The 20,000-nt window shown below is 46.9% G+C and overlaps 2 protein-coding genes across 4 annotated transcripts in view; both read right to left on the reverse strand.

The window, feature by feature from the left end:
- The window catches only part of arrb1 (arrestin, beta 1), a 47,030-nt gene extending 35,521 nt beyond the window's left edge, over positions 1 to 11,509 (reverse strand). For 2 of the 3 annotated variants that reach the window (XM_026193161.1, XM_026193160.1), the window contains exons 1-8: positions 11,072 to 11,509; positions 9,658 to 9,715; positions 9,315 to 9,390; positions 2,248 to 2,321; positions 1,489 to 1,740; positions 886 to 987; positions 460 to 549; positions 1 to 12 (exon numbers count right to left, since the gene is read on the reverse strand). The exon at positions 1 to 12 is cut by the window's left edge and continues 42 nt beyond it. In XM_026193161.1, coding sequence (XP_026048946.1) covers positions 1 to 12; positions 460 to 549; positions 886 to 987; positions 1,489 to 1,740; positions 2,248 to 2,321; positions 9,315 to 9,390; positions 9,658 to 9,715; positions 11,072 to 11,240 — 833 coding nt within the window. In that variant the 5' untranslated portion in view covers positions 11,241 to 11,509. Of the gene's footprint in view, positions 13 to 459; positions 550 to 885; positions 988 to 1,488; positions 1,741 to 2,247; positions 2,322 to 9,314; positions 9,391 to 9,657; positions 9,716 to 10,498; positions 11,023 to 11,071 lie in introns of those variants that run through there. The other variant, XM_026193162.1, reaches the window with a different exon arrangement.
- A 487-nt stretch (positions 11,510 to 11,996) lies between these two features.
- wdr62 (WD repeat domain 62) overlaps positions 11,997 to 20,000 on the reverse strand; it is a 23,178-nt gene continuing 15,174 nt past the window's right edge. Inside the window, exons 21-34 of the mRNA XM_026193159.1 lie at positions 19,056 to 19,108; positions 18,714 to 18,929; positions 18,443 to 18,516; positions 18,203 to 18,360; positions 17,572 to 17,685; positions 17,386 to 17,497; positions 17,175 to 17,247; positions 16,750 to 16,831; positions 15,144 to 15,269; positions 14,558 to 14,837; positions 13,895 to 14,070; positions 13,024 to 13,113; positions 12,533 to 12,630; positions 11,997 to 12,335 (exon numbers count right to left, since the gene is read on the reverse strand). Of these exons, the coding sequence (XP_026048944.1) occupies positions 12,117 to 12,335; positions 12,533 to 12,630; positions 13,024 to 13,113; positions 13,895 to 14,070; positions 14,558 to 14,837; positions 15,144 to 15,269; positions 16,750 to 16,831; positions 17,175 to 17,247; positions 17,386 to 17,497; positions 17,572 to 17,685; positions 18,203 to 18,360; positions 18,443 to 18,516; positions 18,714 to 18,929; positions 19,056 to 19,108 (1,871 nt within the window). The 3' untranslated portion in view covers positions 11,997 to 12,116. The remainder of the gene's footprint in view (positions 12,336 to 12,532; positions 12,631 to 13,023; positions 13,114 to 13,894; positions 14,071 to 14,557; positions 14,838 to 15,143; positions 15,270 to 16,749; positions 16,832 to 17,174; positions 17,248 to 17,385; positions 17,498 to 17,571; positions 17,686 to 18,202; positions 18,361 to 18,442; positions 18,517 to 18,713; positions 18,930 to 19,055; positions 19,109 to 20,000) is intronic.

A 20,000-nucleotide genomic window follows, 5' to 3' on the forward strand; every position in this document is an offset into this window, starting at 1 on the left:
ACCGACGCCGACCTGAGAGAAGAAACAGTTCATCATCTCGTTTAAAGGAGCCGCAGTTACGTTAGTAACCACCCTGCTGAGCACATGTGCACAACATTAACAATAATAGAAATAATTACAATGATCTCAATAAAAAGTCAGAATAGTTTTTATTTCAACTCTAAGAGAGAAAATAAAATAAAACACAGAAAATTAATGACCTGCTGCTCAAATTTGATTTCATGATCTTATTGTGAGAAAAGCTCCTGAGATCTGAAGAGGCAGACGAGGTCGTTAGACCCGCTAACTCACCCACCTCATCCTTATCTCTCCACTTCAACACGATTGCTTTGTCGTCTGTTGCTATGACAACTCAATTTCCCTCCAGGATTAATGACTTTTGTGTGTAAATGCTCCTGAGGTCGTCAGTGAACTCGTGAAAACTATATAATAAAATAAAACAAAGGCGTGATTGATGACCTCACGAGTCGCATGGGTTTTCGTTCCGTGGACGCGTCCCGTTTCTCGTTCTTTGGAGACGTCGATCTGGAGCTCGGAGCACTTGATGAGCTGAAACACAAACATGTTTTATTCTGACAGTGACAGGAAGTAACAAAGTAGTCTATTAATCAATCTTTAGAAGCTTGTAATGGCCAATAAACCAATAAAGTTTCAGCACAACAAAAATGACAGTAAGTGAATGTGATCAAAAATAAAGAAATTATTCAGAATATTATTGTCTCAAAATCTTTAATATTTCAAAACATTCTCGAAATCAAAATTAGACTTTTTTTTTTAATTTGTCAAGGTTTCAAATGTTTATCAATACTTTAAAAAGTATTTTTAAAATTCTGTTTCAGTGTAAATGTTTATCAAACCCGTGTCGTGCGTTTCATTTATTCTTACTTAGAGAAACCTGAAGAGGGCGATGTAGAGCTCGGGGGATGGACAGCTGACCTGTCCAAGTTGACCTTCGACCTGGCTGCGGCCTGGGTTGCCTCTCGGGCTCTGAAACAAACAAAGAGATGCCTGTTTGGATCCACACTGACCCTCCTGCAGGTACACGATGAACAGGTGTGCGCGGTGCATTCAGGTACAGGATGAACAGGTGTGCGCGGTGCATTCAGGTACACTGATGAACAGGTGTGCGCGGTGCATTCAGGTACACGATGAACAGGTGTGCGCGGTGCATTCAGGTACAGGATGAACAGGTGTGCGCGGTGCATTCAGGTACAGGATGAACAGGTGTGCGCGGTGCATTCAGGTACACTGATGAACAGGTGTGCGCGGTGCATTCAGGTACACGATGAACAGGTGTGCGCGGTGCATTCAGGTACACTGATGAACAGGTGTGCGCGGTGCATTCAGGTACACGATGAACAGGTGTGCGCGGTGCATTCAGGTACACGATGAACAGGTGTGCGCGGTGCATTCAGGTACACGATGAACAGGTGTGAGTGGTGCATTCAGGTACACTGATGAACAGGTGTGCGCGGTGCATTCAGGTACCTGGAGCGGCGTTCGTTGTGGCTGTTCATCCGAGCTGCGGCCTGGTTTTTCCGCTTCATCACCTTGGCCAGCAGTTCTTCCCCTCTGACCGTCTCCTGCCTTAGTTTCGCCTCCGCTGCTCTCTGCTGCTCCAGGAGAGTGTCGTACTCCACCTTCAGCACCGTGTTCTGCCCTTGAACCTGCTCCACCTGTGCCTGCAGCTCCTGATGAGCATCAGACACTCGCGACAGGCAACGCTGCTCCTGCAGCAGCCTGAAGGTGGAGGAAAGAGTAGGTCACACCAGTATGAGGTGTCATGGAGCTGCGCACACAAACACTGGAGGCAAACACCTGAGACTCAATATGTCAAAGTAGAATATGGATGTTTTTCTAAAGTTTACAAGATTTGAAGAACACATTTCAAATAAAAACATAAAATAATAAAGAGGTTTGCTGTGTTTTGACAAAAAGGATAAAATATATTTAAATGTTTGAATATTAGAGTAAAGAATCTGATTTTTTCTTTTATTAAAAATAATTTCAGATGGTTCAGATATTTGAATTATTGCCAGATGGCGCAGCGCCCCCCGGTGGACGAGCAGCAGAGTCTGATCTAAAGTGCAGTTTGAGCTCAGCTGTGAGTCGATATTCTACTCAGCGAATGAACAAGGAAAACTAGAACGAGGCTCCTCCTCCTGCTCTCTGACCTCAGCCTGAACTCACCTGCAGCAGGTTTTTACACCTGACTGGTGAGCTGACAGTCTCAGGTGTGTTACTCACCTGGCATGCTGCTCCTCCAGAACGCCGTCTTTGATTTTTATCTGCTGCGTCAGCTCCACCACCTGATAGGCTAACTGGAAGCACAGAGAGGGAGGGAGGGGTCAGAGGTTACTCGTGGTCGTGACTTTTACCTGGGTGAGGTTAGCGTCACGCTGTCACATGTCTGATTCTGATCTGACCTCACACAGAGCTTCATGAATCGTATCATTTTGAAAAAGCCTCCTGCGCACACAAAGGTCATGACACTAACATCCCTCTGCTCACTTACAGAATGTACTTGTTTGTAACTCTGCATAGCTCAGCCTCTGCTGTGTGCTTATGAAGCCAGAGCAGGACCAGCAGCAGCTCTGACCAACGTTCCTTCTAATGTTTCACGTGTCTGAGCGAACACACAAACTCCCTGAGCAACAGCAGACGTGAGCACTGTGGTCACGCCAGCACGAATCCATCCAAGTTACATGTTTATTAAAATAATCACATTACAGCGTTTACATGTATGTTCGACGACTTTTAATTAACTGCTTTAGCCCACTTACAATGACAATTTAAACAAATCCTGTTCCTGACCTGTAGCACGTCAACACTACTGGAAGTAAAAATAACTTGAACTCCAATTTTGAAAAGAACTTTTTTCTATAAAGCTCTGACTTGTATGAGTCTGTGGTCTGGGAGAGAGTCTGTAACTCTGTCTGCAAATACAGTAAATAATGACCAATGTTGGCCAATTAATTATATAGTTACTTGTTGCGACTTTCATCCGTAAATAAAGCCGCGGCCGGCTGAGTTGGTTGTGTCCCTGTGTCGCGCCTCCAATAATCCATAATGAGTCGTACTTGTACTTTGCGCATTTATTTTAAGAACAAAACAAACATTTGCGCTTTCAATCAATTTACAAATAGCACATGGATTAACTGGTGTGCCAAAAATGACGGTCAACAGAAAAGTTTGCCCACAAACCACTCACCCAACACCTGCTGCGAACACCGACATCAGGTAAATAGACTGTGACCACACCCACATACCATCACCTGAGACGCAGGTAAAGCTATACACCTGTGCCACCAAAACAAAAAGGAAAAACATAAACATTGACTTTGGCTCTTACATTACTTCTTCAAAAAAGTAACTGAGTCATGCAAACAAAGTTTTTTGCAGCTTTTACCTAAAAATGCAGCCAAGATGTTTTTAAACAAACATTTCAAACTATTTACAGAACAATCAGCTGTTCTGCATCAAATCTGATGCCACACAGATTATTTGTGCCGCTCCAAAAAATAATTTGTGTCCACTATGAGATGAAGGAGAACAACAGCCTGATACCTGCAGGCCTGACAGCAGCAGATGTGTCACTGCTGTAACACCTGTAACACTCAGCAGGCGCCTCATTGTTCTGACACACAACAACACTACTGACTACACTACACACTGACTACACACTGACTACACACTGACTACACACTGACTACACACTAACTACACGCTCACTACACGCTGACTACACGCTCACTACACACTGACTACACGCTAACTACACACTGACTACACACTGACTACACACTGACTACACACTGACTACACACTGACTACACACTGACTACACACTAACTACACACTAACTACACACTAACTACACGCTCACTACACGCTGACTACACGCTCACTACACACTAACTACACACTAACTACACACTAACTACACACTGACTACACACTGACTACACGCTGACTACACACTAACTACACACTGACTACACGCTGACTACACACTAACTACACACTGACTACACACTAACTACACAAGATTTGTGCTAAACCTCGCAAATCTCTCACATCTCAAAACACCACCGGCACTAAAACTTCCCCCTCCCTAAACAACTAAAGGCCATGTTGCCATATCATTCTTTGATTGGTCCACATGGTACATTTTTCCACCAATAGGAAAGGCTGGGAGTTTTGGTGTCTTTGCTCACAGGCTTTCGAGCGTTTTCCTTATAAAACGCCGTTTTTACCGTTTCTTCCCGCAGTAAATATAAACAACGACAGTATTCAGGAAGAAAACCAAACATTGCAGATATTTTATCATAACTCTGGTTTTACGTGGCCGATCAACACAATTTAAAAACTGGTATAAAGTCCACACTTTGTCCGTCAGTTGTTCGTCTGTCCTGCTCACATCTCCAGTGGTTGTACACGTTGTCATTAACGTGGCTTCACTCCACATCAGCCGCTTTGCTAAAACACCGGCGTCGCACATAAGGACGCTGTCACAGCCTGTCAGCCACGTCGATTAGCTGCGTTTATACGAATGTGAATCGCATCATTGGCTGGACTCTGGGATAAGGTGGCATCGTTCTGATCCCATACGGGAGCAGCCAGTCACTGACTCACACTGCAAACAGAATTGTTAAAGTTTTAATGTTAATTTCAATTCAGGTTAGATTTTTTTTCTGTGTGCAGAGACCTGCAGCACTGCGCGATGGCGGACGCGCACAGCTTAGAGGGAACATTGGTAAATGGCCTGTATTTGCATAGCGCTTTACTCGTCCCTAAGGACCCCAAAGCGCTTTACATATCCAGTCATTCACACACTGGTGATGGCAGCTACATTGTAGCCACAGCCACCCTGGGGCACACTGACAGAGGCGAGGCTGCCGGACACTGGCGCCACCAGTAGGGTGAAGTGTCTCGCCCAAGGACACAACGACCGAGACTGTCCAAGCCGGGGCTCGAACCGGCAACCTTCCGATTACAAAGCGAACTCCCAACCTGACTCTGACAGGCGACGTTTCCGGTTCGCCCCTCGTGAACAGTTTTATTTTATTAATCACACAGAAATATAATGTACAACAATTATGCATATTTCCAACATGAAATAGTATCAGAACAGGCTGAATTCCAACATATATAAGATAGATAATGAACAGGAAGTACAAACAACAACAAATAAATAAATAAAATAAAAACAAACCCCAAACAGAATCAAAGCAAAAAGAAGGATAATTAAAAGACATACCTGATACCTCAGGGGTTTTCAGATCTAGTTCAATAATCATATGATTCAGATCCAGAGCTTGTGTTTTTGAGAGGACGAGTTCTTTGTTTTCAGAAAACAACATTTGTGAATGAAGAATTTGCCCATATTAATTATTACATTTAGAACATGTTCAAGCTTCTTTTCTTAGAGAACCAAAGATAAAATCATTTTTAGAAAATTCAAGTAAGTTTGGAATCTGTGGGAAGAGCCAGTAGTGCACATCGTTCCACAGGCTTTACAGAATATACAGCCATAAAATAATGTTCTGTTGATTCAATATCCCCTCACAGAAAGAGCAAGAATTATTATCAATAGCAAAGCGACGTCTGAGAGATTCTTTGGAAGAGTAAATACCAGAGAGGATTTTGTAGCGGACCTCCTGAGCTTTGGGAGGAATCGGAAGTTTTAGGTCATTTTTTCTGATCTTTCTTTTCAGCACCGGAGAGCAGATGTGGATAAAAACATTAGTAAATAATTCCCAGATTTTTTTAGACTGTTAGCTGTAATGTTATGCTGTAAAGCGCTATATAAATACAGGCCATTTACCAAGAGTTCAGGGAGGTCACAGTCAGGGTTTTGACAAAGATTATATGCTGTCCATAGAATGTTTTGAGGGATAGTAATTAGTAATTATTTGAAATTCTTTGTTATTTATTTGCAGATTATAATTGGTGGTGAAAGCTTCTAATAGAATTTTACCTCTATCATCACTGCCCAGATGCCCTTACCGTAGCATTTTAGTTTCCAGCGTTTATGTAGCGACAGTTGCACAGTGGAGTGTTGTGTGGGCTGTAGTTATGTTTGTATATTCATTTCCAGTGTAATACAACGTGCTGGTGAGAGGAAGACAGCTGTATGGGGAGTTTATGTCAAAATCACATCTAAGTAAAGATTAATTCCACATAGATCTGAGAATATTTTGCTTGGAATGTGAAACCAACGGCTAGTCTGACTTCTTAAAAATGACCTAAGCCCATTTATTTTCAGGGAGCCATTTAAGCTGTCATATTCAATAGCTTGCAAACCTCCATCTTCGACGCGTTTGACTAAATTACCTTGCCTGATATAGTGGGTTTTACGTTTCCATATATAATATCAAAGTGTAGCTGGTTAATAGATTTGCTGATTTAGGCACTCCTACCGCACATGCAGGATGTACTGGCCTGGAGATACTTTCCATTTTGGTGAGAAGAATTCTACCCAGAATCGATAAGTCTCTCTGAGCCCAGTTATTTAAACGAGTTGGATTTTCTCCCAAATATTAAGGTTATCTAAATCAGTCTTATTCTTGGTTATATACACACCCAAATATTTGACAGTGGATTTAACAGGAATATTAAGTGTTAGAAATAGTACAATCATTTAAGGGTCAGATCTCACATTTGTTTAAACTCAGATTTAATCCTGAAGCTTTTGAGAAAGTTTCAATAATCTGCAGAATTTTGGGGATTTCATTCAGGTTATTTCGTTGTATCATCGGCTAACTGGCTGATAGAGAGCTCTGTACCCAGGATAGATGTCCTACCAAACTCAGCATTTTTAATCAGTATGGAAAGCATTTCTGTTGCTGCCATAAACAGCAATGTGAGATTGGACATCCTTGTTTTATTCCTTTGCAGATCCTAAATCTTTGTGAGGTGCCACGTGGAAGACACACTGAACTGTTAGTATCTCTGTACAGTAATTTGATTACATTAATGAAGTTACCTCCAAAACCGAACAAATCAAGAGCTTGGAACATAAATTCATGCTCTATCATGTCGAAGGCTTTGTAAAAATCTAAAAATAGAACAAAACGTTGGTTTTCAATTAGGTAGTTGTAGTCACTCAAGTCCAAAACAAGGTGGATATTATTATGGATTGAGCGGCCTTTTATGAATCCAGACTGAGTGTTTGGCCCATTTTGGGCCCATTTTGGGCCAAACTGCAGCTCTTGCCTCCCGTCCTGTCTCCGGTCTCGTTTGCAGAAATCTTGCTTGCAGTAGACGCCTGCTCCTTGCACACCTGGGAATCCTTAGTTTCCACAAAGCTTCTCGGTAGCGCCTCATGGTGAACTGAACTATTATTTGTCGATGTCTACCCGCTTCTTTTTTCCCTAGACGATGGACGGCGTCCACAGTGTTGCCCAGTGCGGAAGCCCAACGTGGCGCGACCTTAGCCAAGATGTCGATAACTTCTTCGCGGGTATCTTCGTCATTTTTTTCTTTCCAGCCTGGATTTTCAAGTTCCAAACCAGACAGTTTAGCCTTACCGACTTTTATATCGGCTGCGTTCATTGCAGCCAGCTTGGCGATGTTAGCCACCGTTATCATGTTGTTACTTAGCTGCACGCCGAAGTCATCGATCTTGTTTGTTAGCTTGTTAATGGCTTCTATTACGGAGTTGTTGCTTTCCACACTTTGGGACACAGTACCCTTGCTAGGTGGTGTGGGTGCTTTGGTGGGCGTAGGTGGAGTTTCTCTTTTCACTGACGGTGTTGAAGTCTCCACTGCATATTCGTGGTCAGCGGGTGCAGAGCTCTTGGAAGCTACCGCTGGCTTAGCTGAAGCTTCTGCTTTTTCCCGCGTCATCTTCTTCTTTAAATGGCAGATTGGGTCCGTTCAAAAGGTTTTAAGAGGTGAATCTAGTCCTTAAAACCCACAGGCAAACACAGCAAGCTACTTGGTATTCAAAAGTAGAGTCTAAACAGGTCCACCGGGATGAGTGCACGACGGCTTAAAAGAAGTTGCCTGCCCCGACAGCCATGCTGCCGGACCGCAGCCAGACCCTCCCCTCGTGAACGTGTCTCTTCCTGGTCTCAGAGCGTTTGTTGTGGATCGTCAGCCTGCAGGCCGAAGCTTGTGGAGCAGCTCAGGGTGAAGTGGTCTGCCCGCCCTCGGGCTGCCTGTTCCTCTCACTTTTATCACACCGATCACATCTGCTCGTCGGCTTTATCACAAGAGGAAGAAGTGGCTGCTGTTGCTCGGTTACAGTCTGCTGTGTTTTATCACACGGCCTCAAAGAAAAACAGGAGCCAAGCTGCCAGGAACGAGCTGAAAGAGCTCTGAGCGTGACCACGGAAACAGGTGAACAGCTGTTCATCACAACAACAACACCTGCTGCTGCTCATGAGCAGGACATAAATCTGCATCGAACTGACGAGAACTGAAACCCCCGATCGGTGGATCTGTTAATAAAGGTTCCTGCTGTGAAACCTGCACAGCGACATCCAATCAAAATCCTTGATTTTATTCAGCGAAACTGTGGCCCCGCCTTCTCAGACGGCCTGTTAGTACAGTAACCTCACAGCAGCACAAACATGGTCCAGAGCTCCAGCTACAGACACCTGCGTCACCATCCACTTGCCAGTCAAATAGGCCACGCCCCTTTATTCCATAACAGGCGAGTTACAGAAATAAATAACTCATCTGAGAACAGCGTCCAACCATCTGAAAGCTCCGTGACTCCAAAACGTATATTTTTGTGCTGTGACGCGTCTCCAATAATCCAAACTGAGCCCCACTTGTATTTTATTTATTTTAAAAGAAAACAACAAACTTTGTGCTTTCAATCAAAACAAATAGTGCATGTACCAACTGATGTGCTATAATGACGCTCAGACTCACCCAACGACGCTGTTGCGACACTGGCATCAGGTAAATAACATGCAATCACCTGAGGTGCAGGAAAATCTAAACACCTGTGCCACATGACAAATACACAAAACATAAACATTTCTTAGGCTCTTACAGTCCTCCTTGTACAGGTGCTATGAAGGAGGCAGTTGGCTACAGAGACCAACCAGTTGGAGTTGAGGGTGTGAACACGTCTATGGGGACTACCTCACTGCTGCCTCTGCTGGACGTCAGAGGAACTGCAGTTTCCAGGTTGGAAAAACGACGCGTTAATACCCAAAAACCTGCGTTCTACCTGAAGGCCACCAGATGACCTCTGACCTTTGCAAGCACTGCTGACTTTGCGGGCTGAGTCACCCTAACCCTGGCCGTAATTGATCATGTGATCACTCTGAAAAGGGGGGCAGGTTTGCTCTGACCTCTCCCGTGGTCTTCTTCAGCTGGATGCTCTGCTGCTGCAGGGACGAGAGCGGGGCGCCGCCCGCGGGGGGACACCTGCACACACAGAACAAACACAGCCTCAGCACACACACGCTCGTTTTCATATCTTAGTGAGGACACCTCACTCATCTCATCCCAGCCACTTACCCTAACATTCAAAATGAATGCCTAACCATGACCTGTGATCCTGACACTACAACCACAATGCGAGTCTCAAAAATGTCTTAAACCTTGTGGGACCAGTGACTACTGTAGTGTAGTAACATACCAATGTTCTGTGCTCACAAAGATGTCTGAACATGTACAAACACAGTGAGTTACCTGGCGGCGCTGCTCAGCAGTCCTTTGGTCAGACTGGTTTTCTCCAGCAGCTGAGTGTCTGCAGACAGAAAGGGGGGTCAGAGGAGGCGGGGCAGGAACCAGGTGCTCCAGGTTTGTACCTGATGAGCACCTGACTGACAGCTAGGACCAAAAAACCAGGACAACATGTTTTCACTGAGATATTTTTACTCTACTATGACTTAATTTTATTATGTTTCCCAGCTTTCATTGACTGAAGCCAAACTCCATTCAAAATCTGTCATGTTTAACATTTTTTCATTCTGCGTGTGCGGCCTGATGATAAACCAGCAGCAGGCTGGTTATCTGTCACACATGACTCACTGCGCAGAGGAAGTGAGGCGACGTGTGGTTTAATAGTTCCGACAACTTCCTGTCCCTGAATGTCAGCAAAGTATGAAAGGAGGGTGGATGTCGGCGAGGTTCAAAACACTGAGCAGAGGGGTTAATGATCTACTCACCACAATAAAAATATAAAATGAACCAGACTCCATTCAAAAACAATCTGATTTTACAGGAGGGTGAACAGGATTATACTGGATGTCTGACTGGTGGGACAGGTTGGACGACTCTCATCAAACTTCTGCCCGTCACAAATTCCATTTTTGGTTTCAGAGCTGCTATAACTGAAAAATATAAATATATAAAACATCGTCACTGAGAGTCCAACTGAACCACAGTGTAGTTGTCGTGATCAACAAGCCTGAATCTCAGCCTGGTTTCAAGAAAGTGTTAAAAATGCTGATTATTGAACGTATGAAATGTTCTTTCGAGCTGTGGTGACGAATGCCGACTGCAGTCTGAGGTTTGGGGCTAAGCTCACCTTTCCCTCCCTGTTGTCTGTATTCACGTATCCCATCGCTGGCAGTGGGGACAAGCAGTCGCATGAAGCTGCTCTGGAGCAAGTATGGCTCGCAGTATATGTTACCATGGCGATGAGTAGAGTTAGCCCTGAAGTTACCTGGCTGAGATGGAATCCCGTCTCCCTACATAGAGTTTGGTGTAGAGCTGCCCTATTAAAAAGCCATCTTTTTTGTCCCTAAGTAAAGCAGCTCCTTCTGTGACATTTCCCGAGTACAGGGTTAAACAGGCTGATTAGTAACGAGAGCAAATGCGAGGACGTTAGTTCTGGTTTAAACATATTTACTTTTGCTGGCCTTTGATGAAAACCTCTTGGTTCCCCAATACAAAGCCCTGATTTCTCTGAACCAAACCTCACTCAAAAATGATCAGTGTCTTTCTTCGTGCAGTAATTTCTCAGCGTCAGCCTGTAAAACCTCACTGTAACTCTGAACACTAACTTAATGGGTTTTTAAATGTTCGGCCCGGTGACTGCTGCTCTCAGACCGCCTGTGATGGATTTAAAGGGGATAAAAGTTGTACTTGGTCGTCGTACAGAAGCGGATCAGGTCCTGGAACATGGCGTGCTGGCTCAGGTCTCGGTGCTTCAGCTCTCGGATGATGTGTCCCTTCCAGGACTCCTCGGATCTCCCGCCGGCTCCCGGTGCCGGAGGCCGGCTCCCCCGCGGGGACACTCCGCGGGCGTTGGCTGTCACAACGGCCATGATGCCGGCAGCCCGGAGAGCTTCATGCCGCGGGCAGAGGCTCACAGAGCGGCCTGAAGTTCCAGGCAGCCCCGCTCTGAAACCCCGGCTCCTCTCACCGCCGCCATGTTGCTCACTCCTGCTGTTGTTTACGCCTCTTCTTCTGTGGTTTGTTTTGTTGTCGTCGTTAACTTTTGGGGCTTTTCTCACACTGCTGGGGGCGGGGCGGAGGCGCGTGCCCGTCTCTGTGGCTCTCGGCCAATCACCGCCCGCTCTGCTCTTAAGGAACTACAAACATGCCCTACCGGTGTGTTTGTAGTCCCGCTCGATATGACGTCAGCACCCTTTTCTAAGGCTTTTAAAGTTTTACGTCACTGCAGCCAGCTGCTGCTCTGTGACTCAGTCCCACCTGGTCTCAGGGCAGCCTGGGGCTGCACGTGCAGAACGGAAGTTCAGGTATTAGGAGGAGCCTGCTGCAGGGGCCCGGGCTCACATCAACCATGCTGAATCCAGAGAACTGATGAGCTCTGGCCTCAGCACCAGGAGCGCTCTGGTAGGCAGCGCCCACTTCCTGCCTACTCTGAATGATTCTAAGGTTTTCACTGAGGTCTCCTGGCTGCATCGCCCCCCCGCCGGCCGCCTCGCTCTCATGGTTTTTTGATGTGATGTCATCAATCTTCACATCCCTTTGCCTTCATGTTCATTTCTGACCTGTTTGTAAAAGGTTCTGTATGAATAAAGTTTCGTATTCCCGTCGGATTGAAACAGTGGCCACAGTTAAAGTAAAAACAGCGTTTATTAGGAAACATGAAGTATTTACAGACAGTGATTCACACTCAGACACACACAGACACAAGGTGCACACAGTTTAATACTGATTTCAAATCCACCATCGGCTCACACACGCTTCATTTTCTCCTCCACCACCTGCAGCAGCCGCTCAGAGTACGTCTCCAGCAGAGACGCCGTCCTGCGGTCCTCCAGCTGACCGCAGGGGACGCTGCCACCCGACTCCCGCAGCACCTCCTGCATGTCAGAGCGAACTACGTCAAACGCCTCCAGCATCGCTGACGACACCTGGAGACGTCGCTGCGAGCCAGCGAGCGTTGCGCCGAGCTGCAACACAAACAACAAAGAAAACGTGAGGCGGACACTAACGAACAAACACAAACGCCTGCGTGACGCTTTACATTTGATTATCGTTCAGCGATTCAGAAAAACGACAAAAGAAGAAAAAGAAATATGATGATTCAAAGAAAAGTGACGATTCACATCAGTGTTGATATCCTAATAACAATGTGTGAAGAAGAAACCTTCTGGTAAAGATGGACAGCTCGTCTCGCCGTCGCCCTTAGCTCGGCGGCGATCTGCAGACACTGCACGCTCACCGACTCTTCGTCTCCTCCCGAACCTGCACACAAACATCTGTTCTTACAGCCTGAAGCACAAGCATGGCGTCGTTACAATACGCTGTATTCTTTCTAACAGCCAGCAGAGGGCGATGCAACGGACAGCTCTGGGAAAAAACCATTGACGACTTTGTGGTTCAGTAACTAATTTCAGAATTGTAGTCGTGCGTTTTGTCAGGATTATCCAGGGCATGCTCATTGGCTAACGGTCTGTCAATCACAAAGTATTAGTCAATGAGCTTTTGGTTTCACAGTAAGATCAGCCCCCCGTCATGGTGAAAGGGCGGCATCTTGAAATCAGCAGGTGACATCACGGCAGCTATGGCCTCTGTGGCGCTACACAGCGATCCAAGCAGCATCATCATCATCACAACTTTACAGAAAATTACCTTTACCTGTGAGAGTGGGGCGGAGCCTTTCCACCAGAGGGGAGGAGGACGAGGTGGGCGGGGCAGAGAGCAGCAAATCAGCTGATAAAGAAACATCTTTAAATGAGACCAGAAAAAGACGAAGCATCAGAGCAGCAGGTGTACAGGTCAGATATGAGTTACATAAAGATATGAGGAGAAAAGATAAAAGGGTAAAAAAAAGAAAGAAAAAATTACTGTAAATGTAACAATATCAGGAAGAAAATATATTTGTGTCAGAAGTTTCCAGCCAGGAGCATAAACGTGAGGCTGAAATGACTGTACAGTATACAGCTTTCAAAGCATTTACATACGGTCAGACCAATGAATGGTGCCCAAGTATTTTAACTGGACAAAGCTCAGACTACAACTGGTGCAGCTTACAAAGGATTTGTGTGACGGCACTTCTGGGACTGACCAATACTCAGAACAGTGAGAAAGTCCAGGGAACATTGTGAAGGTCTAAGAAGGACAACTGCAGATTTACACAAGTTAGGAAGGTCTTTAGGAGTCATTTCTGAACAGCTGCAAGTTATTCTGATGTTTCAATGCCAAGATCTGGAAGAACATCGAAACGGTCACCCTCAGATGGGATGAAACTGGTTAGGATGTTCATGATGATGTAAAACATCCATCATGGACCGAGAGGGTGCTGACCCAGAAACAAGCCCCCGCTCTGGCATTAACACTCGCAAGCTCGACAGAAATTTGCAGCTGCCCACATGGACGAGTCGAACGGCTTCTGGAGAAAAGACTGACGGTCAAAGGACGCGTTCATACCAGGAAAGTAACCTCTGTCAGTGCGTCGCAGCTGTGGCTACGATGTAGCTGCCATCACCTGTGTGTGCGTGTGTGTTACCTGGATCAGCTGGTCTTCGAGCTTCTTCCTTCATGGAGGCAGGGCAGGTGATGACCTCACAGGTGGTGGGTGTTGCCACAGGGGTCTGGATTAGAGTCTCCTCTGTGCTGCTGATATTACACCTGTCAACTATGAGCTGTGAAATCACCTGAGTGGGCGTGGTCCACACCTGCAGGCTGACAGAGGGTTTGTCGAGGTTGATAATTCCCATTTTTATCATAAAGAAACCAATAAAAAACAAAACGGATGCTCTCACCGACGTTCAGTGAGAGCATCTCACCCGCCGCCCTCTGATCAGTGCCTCAGGTCAGTCCCACACCAGCAGCCTCACTAACAGCTGCTTCCCCCCACACCCACCTGAGCCATGGTCTGCGTGACCCTCATCACTCAGGCCATGTGTGCCTTTGTCCTACGTCTGAACACATCTGACACGTGTTTCATTGTACAACAACAACAAAGGGCTAGCTGAGAGTGTTATAAGACTTCTAGAAGTCTTTATTCATGTGGTAATAACTGAAATGAAGCGATTTTAGAGCTCGTCTCCTGCGAGTCCTCGCCTCTGCTTTACATGTGTGAGAAATGAGTCACCTTAAACCAGGGCTGATGGAAAATGTTCAGTAAAGACAGGAAAGGCCAGCTGGTGTGGGGGGGACCGGGGGGTACCTGCTGGTCTGGTCCTGGTGGTTGTCAGGTTTGCTGTCCTGTCTAGCAGAGAGCAGGGTGGAGGCTGGAGGCTGGCACTCTGCTGGAGAGGGGAGGTTCTCTTTGTTCTCCTCCAGCGTGGGCGTGGAGGAGGGCGAGGAGGTGGAACCCGGAGAGTCCCCGCTCAGTTTGGCCCTGGAGCTGGCTGTGGTTCCCAGGTATCTGAGCCGAAAAGCCGACGGTTGGTCCGCCGCCTCCTCGCTGCAGCTGTTTTGGGCCGTGATGGTCCTGGAGGTCACGTCTGATTGGTTAGAAGAGAGCAGAATGTAAGCGAGCTGCGATCAGAGCAGGAAGTGGTGTCCCTGAGCGCCGTTCAGAGAAGATCGTTTCACAGTCACCCGATTCTGTGAAGATTACTGATAAGGACAGTTACAGCCAGGCTTCAGATACAACCTCATGTGAACTTTGTCTGTGACCTTTGACCCCTAAACATTCCCACCACCACAACCATGATTTGCTGCACAAAATAAATAAATAAATAAATAAATATATAAATCGGAAGACGCCACACAAACACCCGGGTGCCCGCAGCGGCGTACAGACACACCTCCTAACGTCTTTCTGCACAGGACGACCAGCGCCGTGTTTCTTCTGCGGGGTGTGCCATGGCGATGGGGCTGATGGGAAATTTTGCAGGAAGCTCTTCTATGGAGGGCTGATTGTCGGCAGCTCGCTGTGAGCACACAAACACATGGAGTCCCTCAGAGAGACGTCCCTCAGAGAGACGTCCTGGAGCCTCTGTCGCTTCTCTTAAGCTGTTTAACTGTTACAGCACAGGAAGTGTGTGACGTGTGTGCGAGTGTGCTTCCTCTGCTTAACCACAAGTGTGTTAACTTTTATTAAACAAATGAGTGAAGACAGAAACACGGAGCTCCGGCGCGGCGCTGCAGCGACCGCACTGAACACTGAACGCGGCGCTGCTCAGCTCCAGCCGAGCTCTCCATCACATCCTTGCAGTTTTAATCTTGATTACTAACCTGATTAAACATCATCCATTATTATTTCCAGCTTCACCTCCAGATCGGACCGCGGCGCGGTGACAGTGATCTTCAGCTAACTTTGCTTTTAATTCACATTTTTCATATTAGGAAACAAAACCTGTGGTTTTAAAAATGTTATTCTGAACTTAACAAGTTTAGATTAAACACAAAATAAAAAGACCTTTGCAGCATCAAAACTCAAACCATCACGTCCGGCTCTTTTCATTTTCAGACTGGAGACTAAACTGCAATCTGTAATCAACCTCTGCCTGCCTTTCACACAGCTCACGTCTCTGCATCGCCTGTGTGTGTCTGCAGGACCGTCCTCACTAAAGCGGAGCAAAGAGGAAGCGTCAGAGAACATCGGCGGCAAACGTGCACACATTATCTGATGTACACTCACATCCTGCTCAACCACAAACCTCCAAGTCGGACGAGCTGAGACTCTAAACCTCATCTGAGGACGCCGCAGCACGAGCCTTAAGAGCGGCTTTGGGCGATACGAGAAGGTGGCAACACTGCTTTTAGAAATAAAAACAAAACGCCTCTTTCTATTAGACTGTAGATGAACTGAGGTCATGACTGCACTGCACCAAATTACCACCAGAGGGCAGTCTCTCCTGGGGGCTCAGCATCACTTTTCTGTACTTTTATGCAGATGTGCCAGCTGTTGTCTGTTCTACTCTTTGTTCCAATAAGAAATGTAACTTCATGTTATCCAAACAGAAACTAATAAACCTGAAAATTTGGTCTTAAAGACGGATTTTGTCAAATCTTAAGTTTAATTAGAACAATAAGACAAAATTATGTCTTTGATTTCTTCCATTTTTCCACTGAAATGTCAGGAGTCCACATCTGTAGTGAGACCCTGTCAGGTTATTTTACCAAATTTCATTAAGTTCAGTAAAACGACTGTATGAATGATTCAGATCCGAGTCTTCATCCACTGCTCCTTAATTGGCCGTCGCCACGGTGAACCCTGTCATTACTCACAGCTGTCAGTTTGTTGAAGCTGCTTCCTGAAACATGGCGACTGCAAGGACCAATCAGCTGTTTGGGAGCAAAGCGATGAGCGCGTGCCGTCGCCTTCCCTGAGTCATCGAGCCAGAAACGCAGAATGTGACCGAGCTGCTGCGACAGCTGATGCTTCTCAAGCTTTGACAGGAAACTCACCTCCTCCTCCCGCTGCTCCTCCCCCGTTCTCTCCCCCAGTCAGCCCAGCTGATGAGACGTCGCTGCTCGACTCGGAGTTCACCTGAAAAACAAGTTTCCTCTTCAACGTTACAAACCTCAGCCATGGCCGCTCTCAGGCGCGCCCCGACAGGTCAGAGGTCGTGTCCACAGCTCATGCTGCATTCTTGTAGCATCAAGTTGGAGGCGGGGCTCTGGAAACGCCCACATGCATGTAAACTAACTGTCGACTGTGCCGTGTCATTATTTGTTGCCTGAAAATGCTGTAAAATGAATTTGTTTTGTAACTGAAAGGAAAATTTGGAATCAGGCGTTTGCCTCGGTTTGAAATCCAAGAGAAGCGCTGAGCGGAGGCGCCACTCCTCATGTGGACACGCCCCCTGCATTACAAGCTTGTGTGCATTTACCGATGTGGTGCTGATGTTGCTCTCCTCAGAGATCCTAGTCGGGATGGAGACGGGAGGCGGAGCTCGGCTCGCCCTGAAACAGCAGCAGAGACAAGATGGACACAAAGTCACGTAGGAGTCAGAAGTGACGGAGGCGAGTGGTACCTGCAAGCCTGCAGTGACCCTGCAGGTCAAAGGTCACGGCTTCACTGTGGATTGTGGGTAAGCTGACCTGATTCTGTCCTGGAAGCGGGACAGGAAGCGGGTGGAGATGCTGAGTCGGGGGTTCAGGAAGTGCTTTTCATCTGGAGGCTGCAGAGTCTTCAGGTCTGTGTCAAACTTCTCTGGAAGGTCAAAGGTCATGTTAGCAGCTCAGTAACTGTCAGAGGATGGCAATGATGAAGATGTTGGTGTTTACCTTCGCTCAGACCGGAGGCCAGAGTCTCAAAGTGGTTCTTCAGAGAGTTTCTGTCCTCGTCGTCCTCCAAACCCAAACTGCCCACTGAGCTGCCCTGACTCAGGGAGTCTGTGTCTGAAACAGAAAGGGCGGAGCTTGTGATGACTCGTGATGGGAAACAGAGGAAGGTGCGCCTCTTATCACTTATTTTGAAAGGTTTGATTGTCCAGTTAACTTGCTGTAACAGATTGGATGCTTTTATTCTTAAAATATGACAAAACTAATCAATTTAAAGCGTCCTTCTAAACTGATGAGGCACTTTACTTCAGTGAGTTCCTTTATTGTGAAAACCCCTCGATACTAGGCTTAAACATGTTGAACAATTTCTAACCAAGTGAAGGATTTTATCATGTAAAGCCGACACTAAAGCATTCTTTAACCTGAGGGACTTTTATTTTGAAAAGCTAGCATCTAAGGATTCCAGTCATTTAGTGTATCTAAGTGGGAACTTTTCCTATTTTAACCTGATATTAATTGATTTATTGATTGATTGATTTTAATCTGATATTGTTCTGTGGGCTTTTATTTTGAAACTCACCCCTGGGGGAGTGAGGCTCTGTTTTGAGCTTCCTGTAAAGGGTTAAACTCTGACCTGGATCATGCTGCTGCTCCAGACTTCCTGCTGATCCCTCAGAACAGGCGGAGTCTGGACTCAGCTGAGTCTGCCACACAGGCTCCTCCCCTTGACCTCTGACCTCCAGCTGGCTCAGTGACTGCTGTGGAACGGGAACACCCTCCACCTCAAACTCGCTGAAGACAAACATCGGAGCGTTTCAAAAACAGACTTCATGAAAACAGCAGCATCATCATCGTCGTCAGGTGTAACCCTCACCTTTCAGGGGTGACCGTGGTGTTGCTAGGATACAGGATGAAGTTGTTCTGCTCTCCACCTGCTGTCTGCACCACCTGAACATCAGTCAGTCAGACTCCGCCCACATTTCAGCCACCACAACCTCATTAACCAATTACTCAAACTTCAAGCTTTGGCCATCTCGACATGAAGAAGCCACACCCACCACCATCACAGATTGTAATGGTTGCGATTTACAGTCAAAAAAAATAATCAATATTAATATTCATTGATCCGGCAGCCTGGTCCTTACCTCTTTCTCCTCATCCTCCAGCAGATACTCCAGACTCTGAGGGTGGAAACCCTCCTCTTCTTCCTCCTCCTCATCCTCCTCCCCCTGGCTCTTGTTGAGACTCGGAGAGAAGTTGGAGCAGAAGGTCAAAGGGTTCATCTGCTCCGCCCACCGACTGCGCACTTGACGAGGCTCGCTCTCCGACTGGATGGTGGAGGAGGCTCCGCCCTGTCCTTGCTGAACGAACACACACACACACACACACACACACACACACACACACACACACACACAGTCTATAGTGTGGTTGATCATTATCTGCGAGCAGATTGATGAGCTGAGGGTTAGAGGGCGGAGACTGACCAGCTTCTTGAACCACAGGGGGAGCTTCCCGTTGGTCTGAAGCAGCGGAGCGTCTGAAACAAACAAGTCAGGACAGAAAAGACTCATCGTTCTGGTTCTGGCTGATTCACAGAAACACTGGAAGTTTAGCACAGATGCTTCCTCCGGCCTGGCAGGGCTCAGTCTAACGTCTGAAGCTGTGAACTCCTGTCTGAGCCCGAGGGAGCGCTTTCAGCTCCTGCAGCTTTCAGCGAGTAAAAGAGGATATGACTCACAGCAGGAAGTAGCGAGCCCGCGCACGTGTCATCAGGAATCCCCTGACCAATGTGGGATCTGCACCAATGTTTGGACCGTCTCAGGTTTTATGCTTTCAGTTTCAGACTTGACCTGACAGGCAGCAGAGATGCTGAGGATAAGGGGAGGACTGAGGCCCACTACAGTGACAACCATACACAGCAGGTGTGGGAGGGTCTGCACCCACTTGAAGGCCAGCAACAGCACGACGTCAGAGGCTGTGCTTGCAGAGTAGCAGAACAGTTTGTCCACCTCAAAGCGTGCAGCAGCTCTGCTCACCCGGTGCAGGAGCGCGAGGCGAGCATCATCGTGTCCCGCCCCCATTGTTACAGCGCTCCACACGAACCTCGCCCAACAAGAAGAACAGGGGCGCAGTGCTAGGCTGCTCTTTGCTGGCTTCAGCTCTGCACGATGCTTCCTCTCACCACCTGCTGCTGGATCAGAGACTTTCTGTCTGTGTGCAGAAAGTCAGAGTGGGTCCCCATCTTTCCACAGCCCCCCCGCCTTGATATCAGCTCGCCACAGGGCTGTGTGCCAAGCCCTCTACTGTACTCATCTCACACCTGTCAGTACAACGACACCGGCGTGGTGGGCCTCATCTCCAGTCCCAATGAGACTGCATACAGGGAGGAGGTCTGACGGTGGAGGTGTGGTGTCCTTTACACCTCCAAC

This window comes from Astatotilapia calliptera, chromosome 14 (genome assembly GCF_900246225.1).
Source record: "Astatotilapia calliptera chromosome 14, fAstCal1.2, whole genome shotgun sequence".
NCBI lineage: Eukaryota > Metazoa > Chordata > Actinopteri > Cichliformes > Cichlidae > Astatotilapia > Astatotilapia calliptera.